This window comes from Lissotriton vulgaris, chromosome 10, assembly GCF_964263255.1.
Source record: "Lissotriton vulgaris chromosome 10, aLisVul1.2, whole genome shotgun sequence".
Classification (NCBI taxonomy): domain Eukaryota; kingdom Metazoa; phylum Chordata; class Amphibia; order Caudata; family Salamandridae; genus Lissotriton; species Lissotriton vulgaris.
The window spans coordinates 782544040-782569689 of NC_141698.1; the positions used below are offsets into that span (position 1 = coordinate 782544040).

The 25650-nt window shown below is 50.7% G+C and overlaps 1 protein-coding gene across 1 annotated transcript in view; it reads right to left on the reverse strand.

Annotated features, from left to right (window-relative positions):
- The window catches only part of HIBADH (3-hydroxyisobutyrate dehydrogenase), a 564326-nt gene that overhangs the window by 59203 nt on the left and 479473 nt on the right, over positions 1-25650 (reverse strand). The window contains exon 6 of the mRNA XM_086941695.1: positions 5586-5662. Coding sequence (XP_086797821.1) covers positions 5586-5662 — 77 coding nt within the window. The remainder of the gene's footprint in view (positions 1-5585; positions 5663-25650) is intronic.

Sequence of the window (25650 nt, forward strand, 5' to 3'; positions counted from 1 at the left end):
AAACATATGCTGAAGGCCTTTTAGGAACCTAGCCACAACAGGTGACTAAAAGAGAGAAGGTTGGTCCAGCAACCGCAAAAATGCAGAGATGGCAGAGAGACAAACTTTTAACTGTGCCCAGAGTCGAGCCCTACTGGAATTAAGATAAAGCAAACAAGAGAGCTTTGGATAAAGGTGTAGAAAGGCAGTCAACGTTGTGGGAAGCACACCATGACATAAACCTATCCCAACAGCAGATGTATATTGACTTGGAGGGACGCCTGGTTGCCAGAATAACATTAAAGACTTCGGAGAGGAAGGTCGAACGCTGTCAACAGTCGCTGCTCAATCTCCACGCATGAAGGTGGAGGATGCTAAACTTTAGGTGCCGGACACTCCTGTTACTGAGACAGAAGATCCTCTCGAAGAGGCAGCCTGTCTGGAGGACCAATGGTCATGCTAACCACCTCGGGATACCAGACTCTCCACGACCAATCCAGAGCCACAAGGAATGTTTGGGACCAGTCGTTCCTGATCTTCTTGAGAACCCTGACAGGAGTGGTATTGGCGGAAAGCTGTAGAGGAGGCTGGAGCTTCACTCGAGCAAGAGTCACCTTGGAAAGTCCAGCCTGCAAAACTACGGACATTGCGCGCCTTGACAGTGGCAAACAGATCTAACAAGGCTCTCCCCACTGCTGAAAGTGACCTAACACAACCTTCAGATGGAGATGCCATTCATGATCTGCTAGGCATCTTCGGATGAGTTTGTCCACTTCGATGTTCAGAGAGCCCACCAGTTGTTGAACCACCAGGGAAATGTCCGGATGTTCCAGCATATCCAAAGATGCAGCGCCTTGTGACAGGGTGTCCACAATCTCACTTCGACCCGTTTGTTGCAGTATCACTGGGCAGTGGCGTTGTCCGTGAACACTTGCAGTGGTCTTCCCTGGTCGAAGGAAGAAAAGGCTTTCAATGGCATGCAAATCACCCTAAGCTCCAATAGGTTGGTGTTGAGTTCAGACTCCGCCGTAGACCAGAATCCTCTGATCTCCACCTCTACCAGATAGCCGCCCTAGCCCAGGAGTGATGCATCTGTCAGTACAGTCAGAGCAGTTGGAGAAGACAGAGGGTTCTGTCACTGCCCCAATTGCAGTTCATTATCCACCACTGCAGATCTTTAGCAGTTCCCTCTGAGATCTGAACCATGCTGGAGAGATCTGAACCATGTTGGAGAGACTCCCCTGATGCTGCACCCACTGTGCCTTCAGGTCCCACTGCAGAGCCCGCATATGTCGAAGGTCAAGAGTTACAAGCAGGATGCAGGCGGTAATGAGGTCCAACAGTCTCAGAGTCAGTCTCACTGAAATCAAGCATTGAGACTGAAATATAGTAATCATAGCCTGAATATCCTTGACTTACCGCTCATGAGGTAGGCCCGAAACTCCTCGGTGTCCAGAACAGCTCAGATGAATGGGAGCATCTGAGAGGAAATCAGGTGCGACTTTGTCACGTTGATCGTGAACTCCAACAAATGTAGGAGGTTCGCCGTAGTCTGAAGGTGGGAAACGACCGCCTGGGGCGAGCAGCCTTCAACTGCCAGTCGTCAAGGTAGGGGAAGACTGGAACCCCAGACCTCCGCAAATGAGCTGCAACTACCGTCATCACTTTTGTGAACGTCCGAGGGGCACTGGTAAGGCAGAAAAGGAGCACAGCAAACTGAAAGTGCTCTTGGCCCACCTTACACCACAGGTAACATCTGTAGGCAGCCAGGAAAGGGATGTGGAAGTATGTGTCCTGCAAGCCAACGTTACCATCCAGCTGACCGGGTGCGGGGCAAACAGAACTTGGGCGAGCGTGACCATTTCAAACTTCTCCTCTTTCAAGAACAGGTTCAGAAGGTGCAGGTCTAGGATAGGACTGACCTGACTGCTGGCCGCCTGACCCATGTTGTTTATGGGACCCCACACCCTCTGCCACAAAAATACTGGAATGCCTCTGGCCGTCGTGGCTGGGAGGTAATGGGTGCGCCTGGAGAGCCGTTACATGGCCACGAAAGGGCCGACAGGCAGATTGTGGTTGGCAAGGGGCCAAAGACAACCCCACAGACCTGGCCGTAGCTCTGCTGTACTTAAAGGGATCCAGCGCTGAATCAGCCTTCTCTCCAAAGAGGTGACAGCCATCAAAGAGTATGTCCATGAGGGAAGCCTGGATATTCCCTGAAATGCTAGTCACTCTCAGCCAGGCATGGCACCACAAGGCCACCGACGACTAAATCATCTGCCAAGCGAGTTGGTTGCGTCGAGCCCACACCTTATGGTGAACTCTGCTGCATCTCGCCCATAGCAAACACAAGATGATGGGTGGAGTGCTGAAACTTTTCAAACACTCACCCCCTATCAAGAGATATTGGTTAAATCCATTGTTCTTTTGTTCACCATGCCACTCCAGTTTGGACCGAGTCATATGCAAATCAGTCTTGACCCTGCTACCCAGTCCAGCCCAACCTACCAGGTCAGGTCGTCCCAGGAATGGAAACAAGCATCCTAGGACCGGTTTCGGGGCATCACTCCCCATCAGCCAGGCTAGCATGAATCAGTGACACAGCCAGCAAGGGACCAATGTCGAGTGATAAATTGAGATCAACACACAGAAGAATAGTTGGCCGTTATGGCAAGTTTTCAACAATCAGAGGGTTTGTGTTTTTAAAGACTTTTTTGTGCCAATATTTACTGCGCTGCTATGGGTCTTGAAAAATTTTTTATAAACTGCCTTGAGTACACTTCGTCACCATTTGGTTGTTTGCACAAAAAATGCTGCTATTGCAGCGTGTTTTTTGTTATAGTTCTTCCCCAGGTCCCCAGTGATCCTTGGGTCTCCCTTGTAGAAATATTATCCCCCAATACAGAAGGGCATACAGTCCATGATCCATGTGCAGTGAGTGTTCCATCTCTGTAGCCAAATCCCCCCTCTTCCCAAGGGTCTTTCAGGATCTAATTGTCAAGGAAGTCCTATATCTCCATGTCCGTTGCCACCAGGGTCGGACTGGGAAAGAAAATAGGCTCAGGCCCTAAAATAAAAGTGTGTGCATTTGTGAATCAGACTCCTTAAAAAGTGGCCCACATTTGCAAATAGGGCAGTTTTGAACTTGTAATTACACTTTGTATTGATGGTTTGCAAGGTATTGGAGACAGCATGCATTTGTGTTTGCTACACGCAATCTGTGTGATAATATCAGAGCAATCACCAGTAAAATCTGACCATAGAACAGGCCCACAAACAGGCACTGCCAGATTACCCTATAGTCCTGCCCGATTAGGAGCTACATAGCCATGACGAGACCAACCAGCCAACGTTACAAAAACCCCAAGCAAACAGTCAACACAAAAAAATTCAGTATGATTTGATCGAACACAACATCACAGTGACATACCCAAAACAGTGATGTCATAAGTGTAGTAAAATAAAAATGCAACATCAAACAATCAGATCCCTGTGCCCCGGCCACAACCCTTCATTTGCCCTTTCCTCCCCTCTGTGTCGTGGCAGACTAGCCTGCATTTGAAGCTGTTTCTAAGTGTTACCCTGATTCAGCACGTTCTATAAAACACTCCAAGTAATGGGCCACATTACCTCCTCATTCGTCTGGGGCTGCAAACATGTGCACATTTAAAAGTAGTCCCTTAATGTCTACAGCACAAGAGCTTGTAAACCAGTCATTCTTACACTGCAGCTCCTAACAGTTACATGCGCCAGTACAGTAGGAGGGGCAGTAAGTCCACGCATGGGGACATAAGACACTGCCAAGTTTCATGTGGAGAGGCTTTTGGCCGTGGCAGGATGTGCTATATCCCTTTCTATTGGAGTGGAAGGATACTATTCCAAGCTTGCATGGCAACATAGGCACTGATATATCTAGCAAGAGACGAAATCGTTATTTTTCTATTCAACCACAGCAATATGGAATCAAAACCGAAAAAAATCACAAAAGGAACAGCTGGAATGCTTGAATAATCTCAGCCGATGGTAATTACTCAGGTATGCATTTTTTTTTTACTGTCAACTAGCAAAATAGTCCCACCACAAAACTTATCGGGCATTTTTTTAGGTCGAGCATTCGAGACCTCTAGTATATACTTTAGTACATACTTATAGGTGTATGTACTTTGTGGTACCTAGAGATCAGCCCTATAACTTGTTTGCTTCCGCTTAGGGACTTTTTTTCTGTTCAACTGCCTCTATTTAATTGTTGTGATAGAAAACGACCAGTAGAGGTTAGTAAAATACCAGAATTGTTTTCTGCTGAAGGACTTTATTTTTTTTATTTTAATGGCAACTGCCTCCATTTAACTTTTTGATAGGAAACGACCAGCAGAGCTCAGTAAAATACCAGAATCACTTTAGCATTCTCTAGATTCCATTCCATAGAAATTGTTTTCCACGAGCACCCGTAGACAATATTTTTTTGAAATCTTGTATTTTAAGTGATATGACCACCAAAGGCCCTGATTTTATATTCAAAACAGAGCTTTGGACCAAACCATTTCCTGCTGAAAAGCAATATTTTTCTCCATGTGTTCCCAACCCTGGCGTGTCACACAGTTTGGTGCTTACTTTCCCTCCATGTTAGAGAACTGTAGATGTTTCAGCACCCAGGCTAATGTGCTGCATAGCTAAATACATATACGGTCCCAAAGGAAAGACCGATTGCATTGCAAATGCTTGTTTGTAATTCTGTACACAGCTTTATTCAGTACAATTGCCGTAAATGTTAAATTTTTTGTTATCTGTTTTGGCATTTAAAACTGTGCTTCACATAAAGCGATACACCTCAGTGTTACCATTTCCGAAAATACACTTTAAAGATCCGTCTAGTATCACGTTTGAGCTTTTAATAACTGTGATCATGAGTCAGCAACAACTTTCGGTCATCTTCTACTATCAAATCCTGCAGAGCTGGGATTATAATTTCTAGTCCCAGACTGAGTACTTATCCATATCTTCTAACATGAACTGTACCTTTTTAGGGCATTTTGTAAGGTAGTTTTTCAATACTCATCTTTGTGGTGCTTTTCAGGGAGCATGCAGTCCTTTGGCAATTTCAGCTCCAGTGGCAAATTTTGATGACTCGTCGCTAATCCACCTACGTACAGTTTACAACTCTATGTATGCCTACACAGTAGAGGAAATACCTATGCTTGTAATCATTACATGCAAGGTGGCAGAATGTGGTCTCCAGCTCTTACAGGATCAGCAGTGTTACATTTACTGTGTTATCTGGAAAGAGCACGGATAATCCATAATACAAAGGAGCTACTCATCTGCCAAATCAGTGAACCTTTAATTCAGTGGTGCCCATCTGATGAATTTCTACGTCATCAGGCGATACCATTTACTAGCCTAAATACATACTAGCTAATCCCCTAATAAGTGTCCTTGAAGTTTCCAGGGATTTGCTGAGTCACAAGAAAGGTACGCTTGCTACATTAATAACTGGAAGATTTAAACGATAATTGGGCAGAGATGTATGCCTACATTTGCAGTTTATGCATAATTGAATAGGAAAAAAACAAAAAAAGAAATAATAATTTTTCTTTTTAATTACAAACCTGATTCCAAGATTCATTGTTTCAGCTGTTCCAATCATACCAATGGCTAACAGCATGTTGTTACAGATCTTGGCAGCCTGAAAAAGAAAGTCTTGTTGGTCATCTATAGCATCAGTTAAACTACACATATCAACTTGCTGCTTAAAAAAAACCTACTACTAAGACACTGAAGTCATTTGAGAAACAGTGACTTAATTAGTAAGAAATGGACGAAAAACAGAATGGCCCTTATTCCAAGCGCTGCAATCATCTTGGTGCTGGCACTCAAATCTCAAATATACCTGGTGTGCAAACACTGCACGACTCCCAACTATTTTACCCCAACAAAAACAAATATGCGAGGACAAAATGCAAGATTCTGACGTTTGAGGCTCAAAATCAAGGGGAAACATACGAATGTACCTTATTATTTTACATTTTGACCTACAGTACTCAGAATGGGAAGGTAATAACGCACAGGGGGAAATCCTGAACAACATGTTATCAGCATTCCACGCGAGGGAGGGGGGTTAGCAGCCCAATTCCTAGAATAAGAGGCAGTATGTTCTTACACGGTACGTTTTTTCTTCGAATTTACAGCTCTATAAGTACATTTATCTTCAGACAAAGGACATGGAGATGAAATTGGAACCGATAGGTTTTCATTAGATAAAAATGTGTTTTCATTATGAAGGACATCTATCAAGGACAGATTATTTTTGGAATCTTAACCTTCACTCTCTAGTACTGGACTACCACTCTCATCCTGGATGACTTACTAAATCCCAGCATGGACATTTATAAGCTCATTCAAGTGACAGTGATTCTCAAATGTTGGTATCTTCCACGGACGCATTTGTTACCTCAGGAAAATACCACTGTAGAGCAGAAACATTAATAGCTTCTACTCGTCACTGGGGCAGGCTCTGGCAAGAAGTGATGCTCCTTGTAGTTGGCCAAAGGAGATGGAACAATACTCACTGCACTGCTGGGGAAAATGGGTAAGGAGCGTTATGTCGGACTGCACAAAATGTAAAAACGAAAAGGTCCGGAGTTTTTTTTATCTAAAGCACCGTATTTTCTACTGTTTCACTTGCTTAAATATATTAACAAGCATTGTAAATCTACAGAGGAGAACGCGGATGGCAGGATCCTTGAAGGAGTAGGTTCCCTGGACTTGTTTGGCCCTCCAGGAACAATTAAAAAAACGCATGGATAAGTCATCTGATGCCATGCAATGGCTTTACACGTTTTTGCTAGAAATATCTTTGACACCAGTGCTGCAATGGCCCTTTATCAATGAAATGCAGGATAGCTCCGTGGGAAGACTCTTTAATCTTTAGAACTGAAAGTCAGGAAAATGCCATTTTTCAACATTTAGAACTAAAAGTTATAAAAAAGAAAGTAATCGGAAATAGTCGGCCCTATGTGTAAAGCAACAGCCAACATGAAACACTAAATAAGGTTTGACAATGGACAGAATTTGAAATCCACTAAAATACCAGCTTCAAAGCAAACAAAAGGATATGGACGTAGAGCTAAAACTGTTCTGAAACTCACCCACAGTCACAGATCTGTCTTGAATCAATCATCGTTTTTTAGCTCACTTCCCCACCCCAATTCACATCCAGCCATATACAAATCAGCCTCGACTCTGTTCCTCATGGGAACAGTCCAGCCCAAACTGCCAAGCCAGGTCTTCCTTGGACCGGAATCAAGCATGCTGGGACCGGTTTCGGGGTTTCACCCCTCATCAGCCAGGCTATCTTGAATCCAGTGGCAAAGTGAGCAAGGGACCTAAGTCTGAGTCTCTGAAAAGTTTCAGCGCTCCGTCCATCGTGGGCATACCCTGCCAGCCCTAAGTTGGCAGGGTATGCCCAGACATTGTCCCATGCCCAATTAGCCACTGAATTCAAACTAGCCTGGTTGATGAGGTGTTAACCCGAAACCAGTCCCAGGGTGCTTGTTTCCAGTCCAGGGAAGACCTGGCTTGGCAGTTTGGGCTGATCTGTTCTCATGAGGTACAGGGTCAAGACTGATTTGCATATGGCTAGGTCTGAACTGGGGTGGCTGTTAGACCTGGCACCTTGGCGTGAGTCTCCCTTCCACTTTTTGCTGATGTGCCTCCGATGTTTTGCTGGTTTTCCGATACTCAGGGCACTGCGCCACGGCTGACCCGTGCCGCAGTGCAAGTGCTCCCTACTATAAATTGTACATGCGATTGGTATCCATGATTGGTTCATTGGATTTACTGTCAGTCCCTAGTAAAGTGCACTAGGAGTGCCGGGGCTTGTAGATGCCAATACTGCTGGTGGGCCTGCAGCGCCGGTTGCGCCACCCACCGAAGCGGCCGTAAAGATGTGTCTGGGAACTGCGACCGCAGAACCCGCGTGCGGTCTCGTACTGTCACGCTAGCTGGGCAAGTGCACCCACTTGCCAGCCCCCGAACCTTCCCTTGACTACATATTAGTCACCCCTATGGTAGGCCTGTGGGCAGGGTGCGTTGTAGGTGTAAGGCAGGACAAGCCCTGATGTGTGTGGCCTGTCCTGGTAGTGACTTACAACCAAGACCGTATTTCACTATTGAAGGCTACCTGCTCCATTAGGCCAGACTGAGCTGCTGGAATTATTACACCCTATAATCCCAGCAGGCTCAGGGAGCATGGTAGCGAGTCGTGTTAGTATGCCTGAACTCAGGATGATAAAATATTTCTTGTAGTCAAGTTTATTTTAGTACCCTGGGTTTGCAAATGCTACTTTTAGAAAGTTAGCCTTTGCTTGCCTAACCATTTCAGCCGCCTCTGCTGGTGTGTGTATCTGACTGTCTGGGATGTGTGAGTGACAGGGCTGGGGGGACGACAGGTGGTGAATGCGCAGATTACACCTTAGTGGGAGGTAGGAGTGGCTCTTGACTCTGGATCTTGCTGTGCTCTACCACCACAATGCCGGCTCCACCCTCCTGGGGAGCGACTGATGACTCAGCCGGCACCTGGCCCAGGAAGGGCGAAGCCCCCATCAACAAGGTACTCTGGCGGCCCCTGTCCGCACAATGCTGGCTCCACCTCCTGTGGGGCGTCTGATGCGCCTGCCCCTCACACTGAAAGCAGAAGCCGGAGTACACCCACCAGAGTACTCAAGGACTGAAAGTGGCTATGCAAAGGCCCCCCTGGCCTGCGAGAACAAAAGAAATGCCATATAAAAGAAGGAGCCCTGCTCCTTGAAAGTTAGATCCAGTTTGGGCTACAGAAGGAACTCTGCCCGACGAGAAGGACCGTGAAGGACAAGGAAGGGTGCTGTCTCTTGCCTGTGTCTAGTGCCTTGCTGCCGAAGGAGAGGAGAAAGGAAAGACTGCGAGAAGACTTTTGCTTTACAAGACTTTGTGCCAAACTCTGCTGAGAGATCTCCAAGGGCTCGCTGTGAACTTGCCCCCTGACCAGCGCCCCAGGACCAGTGGGCGCTACACCCTGACGAAAACGACTGTGTGTGCTGCCTATCCCTGCAGTACCGACGGAGGAATCTCCTCCAAGGCAACGACATCCACCTGACCACCGTGACCGGGGCCCAAAGCAACAGCGAAAGCAAAGTGAGGTCCAGCCGCCGCTGGCCCGAACACCGTGACCGCAACTGCACCGGGAGCCCGAGAGCAAAGCGAAGGAGGACCCGTCCAGTCCGAGCTCTCGAGTTGACTGCGCCACGAGCAGCCAATCCACTTGCAAAGACGGACAGTCGCCCTGTGAGAGTCCTCTGGGTCGGTATCCTGCCCGACAGCGCAGCTGTGAGCGCACAGCTACACCGGCACTTGGCTGGGTACGTCCTGCACTTGGGGACCGTACTGCCACTTGCCGCCCCCACACAGCCGCCGCCTCCAGGGTCGGAGCGAACAACGAGGAAAGGACCCTGCCGCCACAGAACACCGCTGCCCCGGATGACCCGTGACCTGCTCGGCTGAGAGCCGCAACGAACAGCGACCCCGGGAAGGCAACGCGACGTGGGACAGCTCCCCTGGAAACCGCCCGCTCTACAAGAACTTTGTTGAACTGGCCAGAAGGCCCTAAGAACTCTTATTGCTAGAAAGAACTGTGGCAACTTGAACTAAGTAACTTGAAACCGCTATTTGAAAGCCTGATAACTGTATTCACAAGCCTGCTTGAAGTTTATATAAAGAGATATATTTTCAACGAATACAGTTTGGTCTCATTGTGTGGTGGGTTGGTTGTGACGGTGTAATATTGCAAGTGTTTAACCCTATGTGCCCCAAAGATTAGCCTACGACTGCTTAAGCCACACTACCTAGAGGGTAAGCAGAGGTTGTCTGGAAGGTAACCCTCAGCCCTGACGAGGAAGAGAGAGTCCCTGCTTGTCGCTAGTGTCGCCACTGCGCCAACTAGAGCCTCCCCCTTCCTACATTAGACGCAGCGGTGAGGAATTTTCGAATTTACGCTTGCAATATTTATACCTTAACCTCTGACCATTGCACAGTGATTACAGATTACAGTTACTTAGCCACAGACTTTGCTTTTGAATTTTGCCGAAAAGAAGATTCCGAGTGTAAGAACCATGCCGGGCGCGAAGAGCCTGGATGGAGCAGAGTCCACGACCTCGGAGGTGTTGGAGGTCGAGTGGGACGCCGCGAAGCTGGAGAAATACACCAACGATGAGCTGAAGTTTTTTTGCAGGAAACTCAAGGTTCCGCACGTTGGTTGCAAGAATAAGCCAGAGCTCTACAAGGCCCTGAAAGCCTGGGTAGAGTCCAGAAAGGCCCCGGAAGATCAAGACGCCCTCGCGGAGCAAGTTGCAACGGAGGAGCAGAATGCACTTGGGGATCTGATAGATCTCGAAAGACAAGACAGCGTGCACAGCTTCGGTAAAGGCCTGTCGCCAGAGGAGCTGGCAGATAGGAAAGAAACAAGGAATCACGAAAGAAAGCTGGCAGAATTAAAAATCCAACTGGAGCTTGAAACGAAAAGAAAGGCGCTGGAAGAGCGAAAGCACCAAATGGATTACGAAGTGAAAATGAGGGAGATGAGCCTGAAAGAAAGAGGCTTGGATCGTCCTCCCTCTGGTGGCAGCACATCGCCAGTGCAGGTAGAGTCAAGAGTGCACATCCCGAAGGACGTAGTTAAAGAGTTCTTTAAGGGGGATGACATAGGACAGTGGTTTAGGGCATACGAGGTAGCCATGTCCTCCCACCGGGTCCCTGACAAGGATTGGGGAGCAGGGTTGTGGGGAAGGTTCCTTAGCGAAGGGCGAGATACCTTGCTAGATTTGCCCGTTGAGAATCAGAGATCCTATTCCCACATGAAAGAAGCTTTAATGAACAGGTACGGGCTTACCCCTGAAATGTATAGACAGAAGTTTAGGGGATGTACTAAGCGGCCTGGGAATACGTATGTGGAGTATGTGACTTATTTTTGCAGAGCACTGGATGGTTGGGTGAAGGGTAGCAAAGTGAATGATTTTCAAGGTCTCTTTGATTTAATTGCATGGGAGCACTTGTCTGATCACTGTTTTCCTGAGTTACGCCAACACCTGATCGATAGCAAGCTGTCCAACCCGAGGAAGCTTGCTGAGGAGGCGGACCGCTGGCTCAGCACCAGGGTCCACAAGGGTCCCGTGGGAGACTCCGCCAAGAGTGGGCAGGGTCCCCAGCAGAAGAGTGGGGGGGACAAGGGGGGAAAACAGAAAGGGTTCCAAAAAGGCCCCCAAAGTAGTTCCCAGGGGAACCAGCAGCAAGGTTCTCAGCCTCCCCCACCCCCGAAGCAGAATGGGGCCCGACAGGTAAACCTGTTCCAAAGGGGCCCTTCAATTGTTACAAATGTGGCGAGCCTGGGCACATATCCAGTGACCCCAAGTGTCGCCTGTTTGGAAAACCCGCACCCACTGGTGCTCCGCCCCGTAAAGTGACTAGTGTTCACTTAGGAGAAGAAGTGATGGTCCCGGGGGGTGGAGATCCCGTTCACATGATCCTAGTCTCGCTAGGAGACAGTGAGATGATCCCTGCGAACTACCTGCCCTCTAACACTAAGAAATATGGGTAGGTGGTGATTATCAATGGCAAGGAAGCTGAGGCTCTTAGAGACACAGGAGCCAGTGTGACTGCAGTGAGGCAGCACCTGGTGTCTCAAGAGCAGGTTGTACCCCATGCCTACTGTAGGGTTATCAACGCTGATAATTCTGAGAGTCAGTGTCCGATGGCTCAAGTTCCCTTCGAGTGGGGGGGGGGGTCTCTGGTACTCTGCAGGTCTGTGTAAGAAAAACCATGCCTGTTGACTGTTTGCTAGGGAATGACTTGGAGCACTCCCCTTGGGAAAAGGTGGAGAAAACGACTCACCTGCGGATGGTGGGTCTGCCTGACTGGGCGTGCGTGAACACCCGGTCAATGGCAGCCAGTAGGGGTGATCAAGAGGTCCTGGGGCCTGAAGGAGAGGCCCAGGAACCGGCCTTAGGGAGAAGGCGCAGGGGGCGCGGGAAACCGGTCCCTGAAGTTCCCACGGTCCAGGAGGAAGCAGACCTTGAGGGGGATGCCCTGGAGCCTACAGGGGAACAGATCGCCGAACTGGGGGACCTGCCTGAGCTGACCCATTGGCAGCAAGAAGGAGGACCCTCCAGGGAGGAATTCTGCAAGGAGCAGAAAGAATGCCCTTCTCTCGTGGGTATGCGGCAGCAGGCTGCAGACCAGGCCAATGGTGTTCAGGCCAAAACACATTATGTGTACTGGGAGACCGACCTCCTGTATTCGGAGCCTAAGGCTGCTGAACCTGGGTCAGCCCGTGTGCTGGTGGTACCCCAGAAGTTCAGAGCCTTCCTACTGGGTCTGGCTCATGATGTGCCTTTAGCAGGACATTTGGGGATGGACAAGACCTATGACAGGCTTGTCACCCACTTTTACTGGCCCCAAATGCACAAGAGCTCAGACGCTCATTGTAGAACCTGTCCGACTTGCCAGACAAGTGGGAAGACCGGAGGGAAGAACAAGGCTCCCCTCCAACCCTTCCCTGTGGTCGGTACGCCATTCCAGCGAGTGGGTATTGACATCGTTGGGCCTCTGGACCCCAAGACAGCCATGGGCAACAGGTTCATCCTGGTCTTGGTGGACCATGCCACCCGGTACCCTGAAGCCATCCCTCTGAGGACAGTGACGGCCCCCGTGGCGGGACGTGCACTGATGGGAATTTTCTCACGAGTAGGATTCCCTCTAGAGGTGGTGAGCGACAGGGGGACCAACTTCATATCCAAATATATGAAGTCCCTTTGGCAAGAGTGTGGCGTAACGTATAAGTTCACCACGCCTTACCATCCCCAAGGTAACGGGTTGGTTGAGAGATTCAACCGAACCCTGAAAGGCATGATCATGGGCCTGGAAGGTCCGATGAGGCGTAAGTGGGACGTCCTCTTACCATGCCAACTCTTTGCGTATCGCGAGGTACCACAGAAGTCCCTAGGGTTCAGCCCCTTTTAACTGCTGTACGGTCACCCCGTGAGAGGACCGCTGAGTTTGGTAAAGGAAGGCTGGGAGCAATCTCCCAGGAAACCTCCCCAGAATGTATATAGCTACATGCTGGCCTTCAGAAACCAAACCAGACGCTTCAGACAACTTGCCGAGGCAAATCTGGAAGCAAGCCAGGAGGAGATGAAGCGGTGGTACGACCAGAATGCCACTCTGGTCGAGCTTCAGCCTGGACAAGAGGTGTATGTCCTGGCCCCGGTGGAGCCCTGTGCCCTTCAAGATAAGTGGACAGGCCCATTCGAGGTTGTGGAGCGCAAGAGCCCAGTGACATACTTGGTGGACCTGAAGACGCCCAGGAACCCTTTGAGGGTCCTACATGTCAACCGCCTCAAGCCCCACTTGCGAAGGTCCGAAGTGGGCATGTTGTTGGCGACTGATGACGGAATGGAGGAGGAGTCGGAGCCTCTTCCTGACCTCTTAGTGGCCTGTGAGAAAGACGGGTCAGTGGATGGAGTTAACCTCTCACCCACCCTGACCCCCGAACAACAGGAAGACTGCCGCCAGTTGCTGGGGCAGTTTCCAGATCTGTTCTCCCTGGTTCCGAGTGTCACAGATTGGTGCGTCCATGATGTGGACACTGGAGACAGCTTACCTGTGAAGCATAAGGCTTACAGGGTGACTGACAGGGTCCGGGCCTGCATCAAGGAGGAGGTCTCCAAGATGCTTGCCCTTGGGGTGGTTGAGTCTTCCAGCAGTCCTTGGTCCAGCTCCGTGGTCTTGGTCCCAAAGGCTGCTGCGCCGGGAGCCACACCCGAACTCCGGTTCTGTGTGGACTACAGAGGACTCAATTCAGTCACGAAGACTGACGCGCACCCCATCCCCAGAGCTGACGAGCTCATTGATCGGCTGGGGGCTGCCCGGTTCCTCAGTACGTTTGACTTGACGTCTGGGTACTGGCAGATCGCCTTGACCGATGGGGCAAAAGAGAGGTCGGCATTCTCGACACCAGATGGGCATTTCCAGTTCCGGGTTATGCCATTTGGGATGAGGAATGCCCCTGCCACCTTTCAGAGATTGGTCAACCAGGTGTTGGCTGGGCTGGACGAGTTCAGTGCCGCCTACCTGGATGACATCGCGGTGTTCAGTGGCACCTGGCCAGAACACCTGCGACACCTCTGGGAAGTGTTGATGGCCCTGCGCAGAGCAGGCCTCACAATCAAGGCAAGCAAGTGCCAGATTGGGCAGGGTTCAGTGGTGTACTTGGGACACCAAGTGGGGAGTGGCAAGGTAGCACCCTTGCAACCCAAAATTGAGACCATCCTGGCTTGGGAACCCCCCAAGACCCAGACTGCAGTGAGAGCCTTCCTGGGGCTCACTGGGTATTACAGGAGGTTTGTCAAGGGCTATGGCACGATTGTGACCCCCTTGACAGAGCTGACTTCGAAAAAGCAGCCCAGGAATGTGATTTGGACTGACACCTGTCAGAAGGCTTTTGACACCCTGAAGACTGCCATGTGCACGGCGCCCGTGCTCCTGGCTCCCGATTTCTCCAAGGAATTCATAGTGCAAACAGACGCTTCAGAGCATGGTGTAGGGGCTGTTCTTTCACAGATGACTGAGGAGGGCTTTGACCAACCCGTAGCCTTCATAAGTAGGAGGTTACTTCCACGGGAAAGTAGGTGGAGTGCAATAGAGCGCGAAGCATTTGCTGTGGTCTGGGCGCTGAAGAAGCTAAGACCCTACTTGTTTGGGTCTCACTTCCGAGTTCAGACGGACCACAGACCCCTCAGATGGTTGATGCAAATGAGGGGTGAGAACCCGAAACTGTTGAGGTGGTCCATTTCTCTACAGAGTATGGACTTTACGGTGGAACACCGCCCTGGCACCGATCACGCCAACGCTGACGGTCTGTCCAGATTTTTCCGCCTTAGTGATGTGGAACTCCCTGGGGAAGGGTAGTTCCCCCCACATTTCAGCTGGAGGGGACACATGTTAGACCTGGCACCTTGGCGTGAGTCTCCCTTCCACTTTTTGCTGATGTGCCTCCGATGTTTTGCTGGTTTTCCGATACTCAGGGCACTGCGCCACGGCTGACCCATGCCGCAGTGCAAGTGCTCCCTACTGTAAATTGTACATGCGATTGGTATCCATGATTGGTTCATTGGATTTACTGTCAGTCCCTAGTAAAGTGCACTAGGAGTGCCGGGGCTTGTAGATGCCAATACTGCTGGTGGGCCTGCAGCGCTGGTTGTGCCACCCACCGAAGCGGCCGTAAAGATGTGTCTGGGAACTGCGACCGCAGAACCCGCGTGCGGTCTCGTACTGTCACGCTAGCTGGGCAAGTGCACCCACTTGCCAGCCCCCGAACCTTCCCTTGACTACATATTAGTCACCCCTATGGTAGGCCTGTGGGCAGGGTGCGTTGTAGGTGTAAGGCAGGACAAGCCCTGATGTGTGTGGCCTGTCCTGGTAGTGACTTACAACCAAGACCGTATTTCACTATTGAAGGCTACCTGCTCCATTAGGCCAGACTGAGCTGCTGGAATTATTACACCCTATAATCCCAGCAGGCTCAGGGAGCATGGTAGCGAGTCGTGTTTAGTATGCCTGAACTCAGGATGATAAAATATTTCTTGTAGTCAAGTTTATTTTAGTATCCTGGGTTTGCAAATGCTACTTTTAGAAAGTTAGCCTTTGCTTGCCTAACCATTTCATCCGCCTCTGCTGGTGTGTGTATCTGACTGTCTGGGATGTGTGAGTGACAGGGCTGGGGGGATGACAGGTGGTGAATGCGCAGATTACACCTTAGTGGGAGGTAGGAGTGGCTCTTGACTCTGGATCTTGCTGTGCTCTACCACCACAATGCCGGCTCCACCCTCCTGGGGAGCGACTGATGACTCAGCCGGCACCTGGCCCAGGAAGGGCGAAGCCCCCATCAACAAGGTACTCTGGTGGCCCCTGTCCGCACAATGCTGGCTCCACCTCCTGTGGGGCGTCTGATGCGCCTGCCCCTCACACTGAAAGCAGAAGCCGGAGTACACCCACCAGAGTACTCAAGGACTGAAAGTGGCTATGCAAAGGCCCCCCTGGCCTGCGAGAACAAAAGAAATGCCATATAAAAGAAGGAGCCCTGCTCCTTGAAAGTTAGATCCAGTTTGGGCTACAGAAGGAACTCTGCCCGACGAGAAGGACCGTGAAGGACAAGGAAGGGTGCTGTCTCTTGCCTGTGTCTGGTGCCTTGCTGCCGAAGGAGAGGAGAAAGGAAAGACTGCGAGAAGACTTTTGCTTTACAAGACTTTGTGCCAAACTCTGCTGAGAGATCTCCAAGGGCTCGCTGTGAACTTGCCCCCTGACCAGCGCCCCAGGACCAGTGGGCGCTACACCCTGACGAAAGCGACTGTGTGTGCTGCCTATCCCTGCAGTACCGACGGAGGAATCTCCTCCAAGGCAACGACATCCACCTGACCACCGTGACCGGGGCCCAAAGCAACAGCGAAAGCAAAGTGAGGTCCAGCCGCCGCTGGCCCGAACACCGTGACCGCAACTGCACCGGGAGCCCGAGAGCAAAGCGAAGGAGGACCCGTCCGGTCCGAGCTCTCGAGTTGACTGCGCCACGAGCAGCCAATCCACTTGCAAAGACGGACAGTCGCCCTGTGAGAGTCCTCTGGGTCGGTATCCTGCCCGACAGCGCAGCTGTGAGCGCACAGCTACACCGGCACTTGGCTGGGTACGTCCTGCACTTGGGGACCGTACTGCCACTTGCCGCCCCCACACAGCCGCCGCCTCCAGGGTCGGAGCGAACGACGAGGAAAGGACCCTGCCGCCACAGAACACCGCTGCCCCGGATGACCCGTGACCTGCTCGGCTGAGAGCCGCAACGAACAGCGACCCCGGGAAGGCAACGCGACGTGGGACAGCTCCCCTGGAAACCGCCCGCTCTACAAGAACTTTGTTGAACTGGCCAGAAGGCCCTAAGAACTCTTATTGCTAGAAAGAACTGTGGCAACTTGAACTAAGTAACTTGAAACCGCTATTTGAAAGCCTGATAACTGTATTCACAAGCCTGCTTGAAGTTTATATAAAGAGATATATTTTCAACGAATACAGTTTGGTCTCATTGTGTGGTGGGTTGGTTGTGACGGTGTAATATTGCAAGTGTTTAACCCTATGTGCCCCAAAGATTAGCCTACGACTGCTTAAGCCACACTACCTAGAGGGTAAGCAGAGGTTGTCTGGAAGGTAACCCTCAGCCCTGACGAGGAAGAGAGAGTCCCTGCTTGTCGCTAGTGTCGCCACTGCGCCAACTAGAGCCTCCCCCTTCCTACAGTGGCAAAGTGAGCTAAAGAACGATGATGGATTCAAGCCAGATCTGTGACTGGCGCTTCGTCCATTATCTCCTTGTGTTTGCTTGAGTTGAGCTTCCGCATTTAAGTCAAAGAAATAACCAGGAACGTACAAAAATGAGACTCAAATTAAACCGCTTTCAACTTTTGATAGTCATGTTTATAGACATGACAAATGCTGAAAAGAGGTTAAAATGAATAATAAACTTTGTCCACCTCTTTCTCTGTGCATGACAAGGTACAACTGGAAATGATTCATCAAGTTCTTTAATCCCTAGGTCATCTCTGATAAAGAGAAGAGGCAAGTGCTTAAGACAGTGCCCAGGAACCACAGCTATTTCTCAGTTAAACTAATTTCCATTACACTCATACATACGTGAATTAATGTAGTTCATCATTTTATTTAAGGTTACATCGAAGGAATACAACCAGCTCAGAAGCAAAAATCACAACTGCCATCCTCGACAATCTACCAAATACTCTACCATAGAACCTCCCACACCACAGATTTTGAGACTCAAAGATAAGCACGAGGACAACATAAATAAAAGGAGAAAGGAACACATAGGTAGTGCACAAAACCACCTACCTAGGATCCAATCATATTTACACATCGAACACATACTCAAGTACAGAAGAAAGATGCAATGTAAAAATACTTGTCTGTGGAAAAGTAATCTTTAATACAATCCTGCAAATAATCAAACACATGCATGAATCTTCAAGTCTACTGTGGACTTACATCACATTACGTTAGGTTGCCTCATAACTCCATTTATAATAAGCCCACTCGGACACAAGACCACTGAGTTTCATATTTCCCTCAGCCATCCTCCCTACAAAATACTCCGTTACATGCAAAGGTTTGGAGCAGATCAGACTATCATTTTCTTACCTCACCTTGGAATTATCATACACCCTACTTTTAATGATCTTTACTCGACTCCTGTTATCACTTATCTCTTCTTGTCAGAGTAAATAAGTAAAATTCACTGGGGTCGTCAAGAAATCTTATCTTAAATGGCACAAACCAGTCATTAAATGAGGATTCAGACTGAAATTATTTAACAAATTCTATAAAGCACAGTTCAAATCTTTACAATCTCTGAGAGCCAGTCACACACTCAGTGGTCCAAATGTGAGGATTATTATTTCAAAGAAAGAAAGGTAAATTTTCATTTAGAGTTAAACAGGGTGTACTTTGTTGTCTGTCAAAATTCCTTGATACCGCTTTCCGTCTGGAGAATCTCATCCATGGTACTCATTACCAATCTCCTGCTTGTGTTAAACGCCAATGATACTGCTGACTGTATGGCACAGTAGTCTTTAAAGCATTATTTTTAAAGTATTTGCCAAGCTCCTCAATTTTTTTTTGAAAAGAGTGCAATATTTCAAAAGACATCCAGTCCCATGCGAGTGGGACAATGGAAAGGGAGTCGTGGGCACCACAACAGCTTTAAATCCCTTCTCGCTCTTGGCACAGAATAAACACTTTTTAACCACCCTCTACACCATCCTCTACCATCATGGCCACTAGCAGTGAAAATACAAGTTCCATTTCCAACAAGTAAGATCCAGATCCCAGTCAATTAAGATCTTAATCAGCTACTCATGAATTCCAAATGTAGCACCACTCTACCACCTCTGAACAAATTGCAATCTGATTCAATTTGCCACCCACAGTCCTATTATCAGTGACTCGCTTCACCAATGTTTATTTTTCTCAAAAGCTAGCCTTGAAACTCAAAAGGCACAAACAGTGAATACACAGTAACAGCATTATGTGGGTCTTTCCACTCTTCTTTCTTCTCAACAAGATCTTGCAGCATTAAAAGCCCCCATTCACTTTTCTCTCCTTCCCTCAATCCTAAACCATCAACTATCACAACATCTCCAGCACAATAACTCTTTCCTCAAATATAAGCAGAAGGGCAACTCAGCTAACAGGGGAACGAAACACAGAGGCAGGACAAAATACAAACAGGGGACACAACACAGTAATGTTGCATTGGTTACTGAGCTCTTAGTAGTCATGCAACGAGATATGGGGCAGAAAAGGAGGAAACCTTTCCACTAGGAGTCAACTTGGCAAAAAAGCCTTGATACGAGAAGCGGTGTCACTGCACTGTGCATGTATGGATCCCACCACGTCATCTTGTAAAATAGATATGGCTCGTCTAGACAAGAAACTTACTTATTATGATATTCCTTCTACTCTTAAATACTTACTCCAATAATCACTCATCATAAAGAAAAATGAGCTCCAATCTGGCTTCCTTGATTAGGCAGAGTAATAGAGAAGAAATATTGTGTCACGTTGGAGTGAAGCATCGTTGTGTGCTCAACCATTTTATTTAATGTATATATATTTAATCTTGAAAGGGGTTACATTGAGCAAAGTAATTTCTCCAACATATTGGAGGAAGGGATTTACCCTGTGACAAACAAACATTCATTTACCCTGGGTAACACAAATATTGTTATCTGTGGGTAATCCAGGGAAGCAAACTGTGGAATAGTGGAAAAGATTGATTAGAGATGGTGCACATTTGTCGATTCTTGGAGGGTGCTAACGGAAGATAAATCCAAGTAATTCGGTTTGCGATACAAAAACACACACTAATCGCTCCACAAAAACCTCCCTGAATTAGTTTAATTAAAATAAGGGAAACATGACATTAGTACCGTAAATGAAAACATATATTATCACAATGCTCCTTAACTTAAACATGTGAATTGATCTGGTTATCTTTGGCTTTAGGGTAGTTTAACAATTAAGAAAGAATACTGAGGGAAATTACTTCGAGCCTTAGATTAGCTACTTTTTCTAAAGCAATTATGACGCGGCGTGTCTTAAGGTCAGTTGAGGAATGAAGATCTATTCTCTGACCATTAGGTGTATGACATAGTGAATGCTCAAGAAGGTTATTTTTTAGATGCATTTGTTAATAACGTACTGGTATTGATACTGCATAAGAAATATGAGAGGGGGTGCGGCTTGGCGCGCAACATGGCGGACACGTTTAAGTGTGCTCCCAGACCCCTCCACTATCCGCCTGTGATCCGCCGGTCCCTGCAGCCATCCAGCCTCAAAACGTACCGCTGGTGTGTCCCTGCAACTCCCAGCACGCATCCTTACCGGCGGAACTCACAGTGAGCCCGAGTTGTGGTGCTTGCCTCGCCGGTGAGAGGCCTTTGTTCCCAAGATGGCGGCCTTCATGCTCTGACCTGCGGCTGCCGTTTTCTGCAGCTGCGTGTGGCCTCGGCATGTGCCAGTCTCGCCAGGCGTGGAGGTTACCTCCGGATTTGCTGCGGAGTGCCCGTGAGGAGTGACAGTGGACCTCCCTGGCTGGCCTGGGGGGCCGAACCCTGCCTGCTGCCTTCTGGGGTCTCCCTCTAAGGCTGCCCGACATCTGGACTCGGCGGCTCATCGCCGCTCCCGGCGTGAGGCCAGCATCCCTGCTGGCTGGGGCAGCTGGACGGGGCTGGATCTGAGCCTCTGGCTCCCCTGTGGCAGGGTACTGGCACTGGCCGCTATTTCGGGCGGCGGCGGAGAAGACGCAGACTGACTTCAACCGCGCTCCGGCTGCACCGGTTGGATGTCCGGGCTGCGGTGATCCGGTGTGTGCCCTGGGAGTCTGAGCAGGAGCTACGCTGTGAAGAGAGGAGGTCCCCCACAAGTGCTCTGGGCTCCCCGATGGGAGGCCGGTTCCGCTACTAGGTCAGGCAGCGTGGGGTCTGAAGCCTCCTCCGCCGTCCCTACTTGCATCTCCTGCTCCCGTGGCCCTGATCTGGTTCCCGCCTCCACTCCTGCTCGCAATCCCAGGGGTGGTGGAATCGGCGGCACACGGCGAGCGGCGTGGGATCCTGGGGCAGGGCCTCCTTCACTGACCTCCGCATATGGTCTGCTCAGGAGGTAGCTGGAGGCCTGGGACTGTTCCTTGGTGGAATAGCCCTGTTGCTGACCCCAGGGGCTGGTCATCTGTGGCGCTGCTGCCTGTGCGACCGCCTGGGACGAGGGGAGGACAACTGAGCCCTTGACTATTGTGGGCACGGTCTTGGGTTATACCGGGGTGGTTGGCTGCCCACCCCCCCCCCCCTCCTGTGACTACTGCAAACTGCGTGACACGTGCTGGAAGTCTCAACACATACAGGTACCACATCTGCTGGGCTGTCTTGCTGCTGTACCTGGTAGTGTGGTGGATATTCGGCCATCAATTGGGTGGCGGGCGGCCTGTCTACTGGTGTGGCCTTCCCCCCCCCCTGCCACTGAGGAGGCCTGAGGCCCTGTACAGAGGGGTCCCCCAAGGCCCTGAGATATGATGGCGTGGCGAGGCAGCCCGGCCCATGGCTACATCCCCCCCCTGACGCTCCGGTGGGGTGCGGGGGTACCTCGACTGCCTTCTCGGGCAGTGGTGACCACATCTGTGGCGGCGTTCCCCCCCACCCCCCGGGCAGATCCACGCTGGGCGTGTGCCGGAACCCATTGTGAGCCCTCATATTGCCTGGGGCCTACACACGAGATCCGGAGACCAACGAACTACCACGGATCTGTCGTGGAGGTGAGGTGCGAGGGTGCGTGCCTACTGAAGCTGGCCTTCTGCTGTGCCTGCCCTGGGTAGTGAGGATTCGGCCGTCGATCGGGTGGTTGGGGCGACCTCTTCTCGGGTGTGGCCTTCCCCCCCTCCTTCCCGCCACTGAGCGGTGTTGGGTCCTGTACCGGGGAGCACCCCGCGCCCTGCTTGACCCAGGGCTGCAGTGACTTGCTGCGGTAGCAACACACACTGGTGCTCTGGTGTGGTGCGAGGGGGTACCTTGACTGCCAGCTCAGGGAGTGTTGGCCTCGCCTGTGACGGTGTCCCCTCCCGGGCAGATCCTTGCTGGGCGGTGGCGGTCAATTGCAGCCTCCACTAGAGGGGGTTAGCCACCATATCGGATGGCAGTGCTCAGTTGGTCCCGGCCTCATCCTGTTCCTTCCCGGGACTCTTGCCCCGCCCCTCGCCGACAGGCGACAGACCTCTATTCCTCTGCTCACGCTGATCCGGGAGCCCTGGCCTGACACCAACTTGGGCCCTTGTAGACCTGCGCGCCTTGGTCTCTCCCCGCGTGGGTCCACTGCTGAAGGAGGTCGACGGTGGCTTGCAGGGCGGTGTAGGGTGACCGGACCTCGCTCCCTGCCCCCCTTGACCGCCCTCCCTTCTCCTCTTCCTGCCTGCCTGAACACCCGGAGCCTGAGCTGCATCTCATCTCTGCTTAGTGGCAGTCATGGGTAGGGTTAGGGCACCCAAGACCCCCGCCACCCAAACCAAAATGGATCTGTTCCCCACTACAGTCTTCTGGGCGACTGGAGGATCCACAGACAAGGAAGCCCCTGCCGTGTCGGACCTTTCTACCATCCTCCAGGCTATCCACGCATCGCAATCTTCGGTTGAAAATAAGATTGAGGAAGTCCAGGTTGATATGAGACTGATCTGGCAGGATCTCCGCAATGCTACAGACCGGATTAAAGAAACTGAGTCCAACGTGGAAGATGATGTCCACCAACCCAAGATCTAGGTTACTCAGCTCCAGTTTCATACTCAGTAGCTGCATCGGTGGGCCGAGGATGCCGATACCAGGTCCCGTCGTCCGCCTGGTTGAGTATATGGAGGGTGTGGAACAGGGTCGGACGGCGGACTCAGTCGAACGCTGGGTGCACTCGTGGATGCCCTAAGGCTCCCTCTCCCCCTGGTTCATGATTGAGCGCTTGTACCGTTCACTTGCTCCCCACCCACAGCCCAGAGCTCCCCCTAGACCGATCATCCTGCAGATCCTCAACTTCAAAGATCGTGACGCAATCCTGGCTGAGTAACGCAAAAGGCAACCTCTTAAATATGAGAAGCAGATGATCATGATCTTTCCTGACTACACCAGGGAGGTCCAGAACCAGCGCCGTTCCTTTGGAGAAGTTAAACAGAAACTACGCTCTCTTAACATACAGTATAGACTCCTCTTCCCGGGCCGTCTGCGAGTGGTGTTTCAAGACAGAACTCTTTTCTTTGATACCCCATATGAAGCATGGACATGGGCGACAAAGCACAGCCCGCTGTGGCTTGGTGCCCTGAATCTGGCCCTGTCCGGCGGCACTGGAGGTACCAGAAGGGACATGCCGGTTCTCCGACCGAGGCGTAGGCGCTCTGGTAGGCGCAGAGGCGCGCACGCTCACATTCTCCGCTGGGCCCTTCTCGGCAGCTTCTGCCCATGCCACCCAGTGAGGTTCTCCCTGCAGGGCGGCTCTACGGCTCCTCGGGACGCTCCAATCCAGGGACTGCATCACCTCGTCCATCCTCGCTGGATTTGCCAGAAACTGATCTTTCCCGGGGCCAGACGCTTCTTCCAGGGCCCGCTTGAACTTACTGTCTCCTCAGATGATGGCTGGTTTCGCCCAGTGCCTGCACTCGGACTAGTCGCTAACTTTATTCTCCGATGACTGCAGACATGAACATCCTACTACGAGGTGGGGTCCTCCACTATTCCCTGTTCCCAAGCGTTTTAGCTTGGCCTTTTCTCTTCATTGTTTACTGTTCAGGCAACAGATGCTTTCGTTCCTGAAGTATAGGGTGGGGGAGGGGGAAGCAAATCAGTCTGACCCTGTGCCTCATGGGAACAGTCCAACCCGAAATGCCAAGCCATGTCTTCCCTGGACTAGAAACAAGCATCCTGGGATCGGTGTCTGGCTAATCAGCCGCCATCAGCCAGGCTAGCTTGAATCCAGTGGCAAAGTGAGCAAGGGACCCATGTCTGGGCATACCCTGCCAACTTAGGGCGAACAAAGCAATACCAAAGGGGATGATGGACGGAGCGTTTGAGCAAATCAAATACCCACCCCCAGTCAACTGATCTCAGAGGCACCAGGCATTGCCTTAGACGCCTTCACCTTGCCATCGCGAATTGGTACCTGCTGACCCCCTATTTGTCCCTCCTTCTTGTAGACTTTGAGAAGGCCTTCGACTCAGTAGATTGGGGTTATCTAAATGTAAATGTAAATGTACAGGAATTTATATAGCGCAAATCACCAAGCGGTTTCTAAGCGCATGCTTAGGGAACCCTTCCTGGTATTCCCCTGTGAGATAACCCCGGCAGGGTATCCGCAAGGTGAAAGCCAGGCATCCCGCCGCGAGAGGCCGTTGTGGAGATTAAGCAAGCTATTGCCCAGAGTCGCAGAGTGTGAACCCGTGAATCGAGTAGGCACCGGAGCGAGAATTGTCGAGTCCATGGACATTTTAGGACTCAAGACCCCGCCGAGCCGGGAATTGAACCCTGCTCCCGGGCTGACCTCTGCTTCCAGGTCTGCCTCCTCTAACCAGTGAGCCACACTTCTCCATCTAGAGGCGGTGTTGGAGGAAATGGGCTTTGAAATCACCTTCCGCAACCTGGTGAAGACGTTGTATTGTCGGCCTCTGGCGCAGGTCCTAGTCAATGGAGCTCTGACCCATTCCTTTCCTATCGGAAGGGGCACAAGGCAAGGGTGCCCCTTCTCACCACTTCTATGTGCTTTGGCAATGGAACCCCTTGCTTGCCTTATTCGTTCAGACCACTCCCTCACAGGGTGGAAGTGGCCCGGCTTTGAGGAGGACAAGAATGTGCTCTATGCAGACGACCTGCTACTATTTTTGGTGGACCCTGCTCAGTCGGGACCCCGATGCCTTCGAGCCTTGGACCTCTTCGAGCGCACCTCGGGCTGCCGGTTAAACCCGGACAAGTCCGTTCTGGTTCCCCTTCACCTTTCACGGGAGTGCTTTGAATGGCAGTCGACGATCCCTCATCGGCGGCAGTCCTTCAAGTACTTGGGGATGTCGGGGAGAAGGGCCATCCACCTCGCCTGGTCACTTAATGTCACCCCGCTGTTTAAGTGAGTCTGCGCTGATCTCCTTAAATGGCGAACGCTACCACTGAACCCTCTGGGCAGAATAGCCCTATTTCAAATGATGATTCTACCCAGATTTCTATACATGCTCCAGAATACGCACCGCTCCTTCTCCAGATCTTGGTCTCGTGAGATGGACAGTTTGGCCATCAAGATTTTATAGGGAGGGCGGAGGCCCAGGCTGGCCCTGGCCCAATGCTGGATCCCGCCCTTTGACGGAGGTCTTGGGATGACGAGCCTATACCTTCATTACTTAAAGACTCGGCTCCTTACCATGCACAACTGGTTTAATGGCGGCTGGTCCAACCCGGCGTACCGTCTGGAACTGCACACTTTGGGTCTTTTTTAATTTCCAGGGGATGCTGTACGGAACCACTGTTTCTCAAGCTT